The sequence below is a fragment of the Lolium perenne genome, chromosome 7, assembly GCF_019359855.2.
Source record: "Lolium perenne isolate Kyuss_39 chromosome 7, Kyuss_2.0, whole genome shotgun sequence".
Lineage (NCBI taxonomy): Eukaryota > Viridiplantae > Streptophyta > Magnoliopsida > Poales > Poaceae > Lolium > Lolium perenne.
In genome coordinates this window covers 318800033-318806032 of record NC_067250.2, presented here as the reverse complement: position 1 = coordinate 318806032, position 6000 = coordinate 318800033, and the positions used below count along the sequence as shown (strand labels likewise).

At 44.2% G+C, this 6000-nt stretch overlaps 1 protein-coding gene across 1 annotated transcript; it reads left to right on the top strand.

The window, feature by feature from the left end:
• The first annotated feature begins 1516 nt into the window (after positions 1–1516).
• LOC127323610 (uncharacterized) lies at positions 1517–5722 on the top strand. Its single transcript, XM_051351727.2, has 2 exons — positions 1517–2861; positions 5264–5722. Exon 1 carries the CDS (start codon positions 1625–1627, stop codon positions 2855–2857), a length of 1233 nt encoding a protein of 410 aa, XP_051207687.2. The 5' UTR covers positions 1517–1624; the 3' UTR covers positions 2858–2861; positions 5264–5722.
• Positions 5723–6000: the final 278 nt, after the last annotated feature.

Below are 6000 nucleotides of genomic sequence, written 5' to 3'. Positions count from 1 at the left end.
GATGGAAAAGCAAGTCTTTGCAGTCACATGTTTTAAGTTGAGTAGAGAACTTGAGATCAATATATATCAATAATGGATCAAATGCTATTATGCTAATGTGTATCTCGTGTCTGAGCTTGTGCCTGAATTTACGTGGTGTCTGAACTTATGTCTTGTTTGTGCAGGTTCGATTGAGCTGATCAGCATTCGCAAACCAAAGCAGACTGTGGTTTCAGTGGCATGGAGTTCTCAGGAGATGTGATCGCCTTGCCTACAAAACTCAATCTACATGGTTCACCTAGAGGTGCTCGTGTCTATTGTTTAGGCTAACTAGTGTAACGTTGAAATTAGTAGTGATTTAGTTGGCAGTGGTCATGCCTATGTTGCTCTTTCTATCATGCCTAAGAGGTTAAAACTTTTTTTACGAAACACAGTACAGACGTAGATGCTCACATAAGATGCTAAGACTAAGCTTGTGACACCTGAACTTAACGGTCTCAATCAACGAAGAACACCTTGCGTCATGTCTTCTCAATTGCTAGAACACCTTTCCAGGTTGTTTGCTCCTCTCTATACCCTGCATGTCTACACAAATAACTTCGAGATTGTTGAATATAAATATACTGTATAGTCTCTTTTCATCAGTTCGAACTCTGCTATGGTATCAGAGCCGAGAGGTATTAAGTTGAAGACCCTGCTTGTATTAAAAACAAAAGAAAAAAGATTATGTGACCTGCACCGAACTCACACTAAGATCTAAAATAGCCTAGACGTGAAGGTGAGTGTTGAATATAACTACACTGCCTAGTCTATTTTCAGCAGTTCGAACTTTTGATCAAATTGGGTAACGTAGCAATCTTTTACACAATGAAGACCCGATAAAGCTTGCGGCACTGGAGATCAGGTAAGAGCAGGCAGGCAGAGACACTGCTGCCACCGCTGCTACCTCCGGACTTGGCTGTTCTTACAAGCTCCCGTCGCGGCTGCTACATTCGGCCGGCGCTGCTGCTACAGAGACCGCCGAGCCGTTGCTACATACGATGTTGCAAGCGGAGTCACACCGGAGCGCGTCTCGTCGGAGAACCCGCTGCTCAGGGGAGCGCTCTCCTATGCGAATAGAGGAGGGAACTTCTTTATTTTCAGGTTTTTTTTCTAGATGTGGGGACTGTGGGAACTCGGACGATTTTGTCACATCGCATGGCTGTCCATCCAGGGGACCGGAGCATCTGATCCCCTGGTGGACGCTCAGGGCTTCCCTTTCGCATGCCACAATCGTAGTTATGGCCCATGGATGGACGCTAAGTCGCTAATCTAGCAAACATGTTTCTTTAGCTTGTATCACGACAATGACTGTTTTTGGACATGATTTCTTTAGGAATGTTTTTTGGATATGAATTAGTGTTGACTTTGACGTGAACTCCAGGGGAGGTATTTTTCGGCTAGGCTATCCTCAGCAGGCCTTGCCAAGGCCCATTTCGACAGTATACACAAAACAAAGAAAAAACACTTCCCTAGTCCGACGCATGACGCATCCTCTTCCAGTCCAGTCTCATCGAGGGTTCCCGGCGGCATCTGAAAAAAAGGGGTTTCGGCGGCGAGCTCGGCCGCCCTCCGACGCCCCGTTCCTCCGTCGACCGGGCAGGAAATGGCACTGCAGCTGCCGGAGATCCCGAGCCACCTGCTGGCGCAGATTTTTCTCCGACTGTCGGCCCCAGAAGACCTCGCCCGCACCTCCGCCGCCTGCGTCGCCTTCCGCCGCCTCGTCACCGACGGCTCCTTCCTCCGCCGCTTCCGCCGCCTCCACGCCCCGCCCCTACTCGGCTTCCTCGACCTCGAAGGCTTCCACGCCGCCCTCCCGCCCCACCCATCCGCGCCCGCCGCCAGCTCGTTCGCCGCCGCCGCCGACTTCACCTTCTCCTTCCTGCCACCCCACTGCGGCTGGATCGTCCAGGAAATCCGCGACGGCCGCGTCCTCCTCGCCCGCGACCACGGAGAAGATGCGCGTTCCCCGGTCTTCAAGGAGCTCGTGGTGTGCGACCCCTTGCACCGCCGCTACGTCACGCTCCCCCCGCTCCCCTCCGCCCTAGCCGATTCGGTGTACCGTCCGGCACCCGTTGCACGCATGCCCTGGTGCGAGCCTTGCCTCGCGCCCCTCGGCGAGGACGACGCAGCCACGACAGCATTCACAGTCATCTGCGTGGTACACTGCGAAACCAAGCTGGCCACCTTCGTTTTCTCTTCGAGCACGGGACAATGGCAAGCCTCGGCGTGCAAGGGTTGGCGTGAATTGTTCTGCGGCAGGGGCGAGTCGACCGTGAATTCACCATCGAATTCACCACTGGACCCTATGTTCCTCAGACGCCATTACGCGTATGGCTGCTTCTACTGGGAGTCCACCATGATTAAAAGGAAAGAGTTACTCGTGCTTGACACCCGGAGGATGGAGTTCTCGATTGCTGACCTCCCATCCAAAGGATGGAGTACGTTCGGAGTAGCCATTCTGGAGGCAGGGGAAGGCAGTGTTGGGTTGTTCGGTATACGCGATGAACCTGCAGGTGGCAAACGTGACCTCTGTTACACCATTAGACAAAACAAAGGCAAGAGGTCCAGTCAGTGGCAGATGGTGAAGGCAATGACGCTAGGTTCTGGGTGTCTGCATAATATCAAAGCTTCAACAGAGAGGTACTTTCTCCTAGTAAGTGCTGATGCCCCACGACGCGTAGGCTCATCTTTCAAGATGGAATTGGAATATTTCTCCATGGATGTCAAGAAATTGCAGCTTGAGAGGGTTTGTGTGAAACCTTTTGGGTTAGCCTTGTCCAGGACACGCATATACACCAACTTCCCACCATCGTTTTTGTCTTCACCAACAATATGAAATGGTAAACTTTTACTGCGTTCTAGTTATGTCCTTCCTTTCAAAGTTATCACACAATTTGTCTTAAATAGTTCATTATTGCAATTCGTCGTTCTTGTTTACACAATTTACTTGTGTTTATTTTTCTTGTGTTTGTGGGAAAGCTAATCTAGCTGAGGAGCATAATTCTGATTCCTTGTCTTGTTTGATCTAAATGCTCTTTTAAGAGAACCAGGAAAGGGAGAAGATCTTTCGCATAGCTCATGCATCCACTATTATTCTATCACAAAAATACTAGGTTGCATTATTTTTAGGATAGCTGTATTGTAGGGGTGAAGGAGAAGGAATGCAATTATAGATTCAGTTTACCTTTGAAGTGTTTCACTTAGCATAATTCATTACACTCAAGCACGACTCCTTGTCCACTTCATTTTTTTTTTTGCCGTGATGTTGTTTTTGAAATAAAATCTGCCTAACTGATGCTTACACCCCAAGTCACTGATCTGAATAGCAAGAATAGAGTATGCTCACAAGCTGTTTGATTTGAATTAGCCTCATAGGATCAGTTCTAGGCTTCACATGTATCAATTACACACTGGGTATTATGACTTCCTGATAAATTTCCTTTCGTGACCTAAGTTTGACTTTTTTCTATGAAACACACCCAGAAGTTTGTTATGCTACTCGGCATGAAGCAACTAAGTTAGCATGACCTACGATTTCCAGGGCTCTTTTCCTATTGTGTACATGAGTCTGGCTATGTGTTCCAACATGGATTGCAAATTACAGTGCTAGACACAGAAAAGTGTGACTTTGCAGTCATGTATTTCAATTCCAGTTGAGATCAGTATCACCTATGGGACAGATGTTGTTCTGGTAATGCTCTTGATACTGTTATACCTAGCGGAGTAGCAGGTGTGGACAGATGGCTCCTGAAAATCTGAAAAATATTCTGTAGATAGTCAATGATGTATAATATAACGTGCAAAATCTCAGTGCAAAATTCTAGGTGTTTTGGGCTACACAAAAATAACTATATCTGACAAATTATGGAGTTTTGAAAATGTGTACTGTTCACTATTCTTAGATCCACACTTATTTTCATTTTTGTGTAGCCTAGAGTACATAGTATTTTGCATTGACATTTCGCACGCTTATAGTATACATCAATGATTGCGTACAGATTTTTTTTAGAATTTTGAACTATGATTTCTTAAAAAAATTCAAATTAAAGAGCTATATGGAGCTCGTCCTCCATTTTCAGTCCCTGTATACCTAGCCCATTATAAGACCTATAATATGTTCCTTTTAGCTCGTCAGCTCTTGAATATGTGTACACTTTGGACCCAAAATTCTTCCCACCATTGTTGTTACCTTTCGAATGTGTCCTAGTTATGTATTTCCCTTCGTAGTTACCACACAGCCTGTCTAATCCTTGATAGTTCATTGTTGCACTTGGACATTCTTATTTACATGATTTAGTATCTGTTATTTTTCTTGTGCCTGTGGGAAAGCTAATCAAGCTCAGGGTAATAATTGTGATTCGTTCTTGTTTGTTCCAAATTCTCTTCTAAAAGAACCATGAGAGAAGATCTTTCACGTAGCTCATCACTATTATTGTAGGCCTCATAGAGTCACAAAAATACTACTCAGTAGGTCGCAACAATTATTATAGAGGAATAGTTCTATGGTCAAGTTAGTGGAGTAGGAATGCAAGTATAAATTCAATTTACCTTTGGAGTAGGATTGCAAGTTTTTTTTTGTAATTATCACATTATCAGTTTTCTACCTCTGATGTTGTTTCGAAATAAATCTGCCCAGTGTGTATGGTGACAAATAACAGCATGAACGAGTCACTGCTCTGAATAGCAAATCTATGATTTGTTGATTGTGACTAAGCAAGACCCGTCTGACATGTCTCCTAGTCTCCTTCCTAGTTTTAAGTTAGAAGTTCTTTGTTATCTTTGAAGCTGATATCCTCAACAGGAAACTACCAATTTAGCAGTACCTAATATTTCCAGGACTATTTATTTATTGTTAACTAGTTAAGACTCTAGTGCTGTGCTGCAGAACATAAAAAGGGTGTGAACATAGTTTACTCACGTTATATGTCAGATTAATGCATTCGCTGATTGGAGACACCTAGTAGAGTTGAGGTGAGAAAGGCATGTAAATGTGTTACTTTACATGCTTCCGTCTGGCTATGTGCTCCAATTTGCCTTGCAAATGGAAAAGCAAGTCTTTGCAGTCACATGTTTCAAGTTCAGTTGAGATCAATATCACAAATGGAGCAAATGCTATTCCGCTAATGCTTATCTATCCTAATATAAGACCTATGTAACTTATTCCGTTTAGCTCGTACACTGTTGAATCGATCTGTGCACAAAATTCTTCTCTGGTGTCTGAACTTCTGTCTTGTTTGTGCAGATTTGATGGGGCCATAATGAGATCAACATTCTTGATTCAAAGCAACTCTGATTTCAATGGCGTGGAGTTCTCAGGAGATGTGATCACCTTATCTACAAGACAATCTACATTGCTTCACCTGGTGGTGGTCGTGTCTATTGTTTCAGTTAATTAGTGTAACGTGTATGTGGATGTTTCCTGCCTGAGAGTGTCACATTGAAGTTACTAGTGCTTAACAGTTGGCACCGTCATGTCTATGTTGTTCTTCCTATCATGCCGAAGAGTGTGACACTGAACTTACTTTACATGCCTCTGTCTGGCTGTGTGGTCCAATTTGCATTGCAAGTGACAGCGCTAAACATGGAAAAGCAAAGTCTTTGCAGTCACATGTTTCAAGTCCAATTGAGATGAATATCACCAGTGGAACAAATGCTATCCTGCTATTGCTTATCTAGCCTAATATAAGACCTATATAACTTATTCTGTTTAGCTCGTGAACTCTTGAAGTGATCTGTGTACACAATTAATCTCAGGTGTCTGAACTTCTGTCTCGTTTATGCAGATTCGATGGAACCGTAAGAACATCAGTATTACCAATTGAAAAAGACTGGTTCAAATTGTGTATATATAGTTCTCTGAAGTGATCACCTTGCCTACAGGATGACACAATCTACATTTGCTTCACTTGGCAGGTTGCTGTATCTATTTCGGTTAATTAACAAATATCGATGTGGTCGTTTCCCTGACCGAGCGTGGCA

Bases quoted from the DNA above. Each gene is read 5' to 3' on its own strand.
- LOC127323610 (XM_051351727.2), top strand. From the start codon at position 1,625: ATGGCACTGCAGCTGCCGGAGATCCCGAGCCACCTGCTGGCGCAGATT.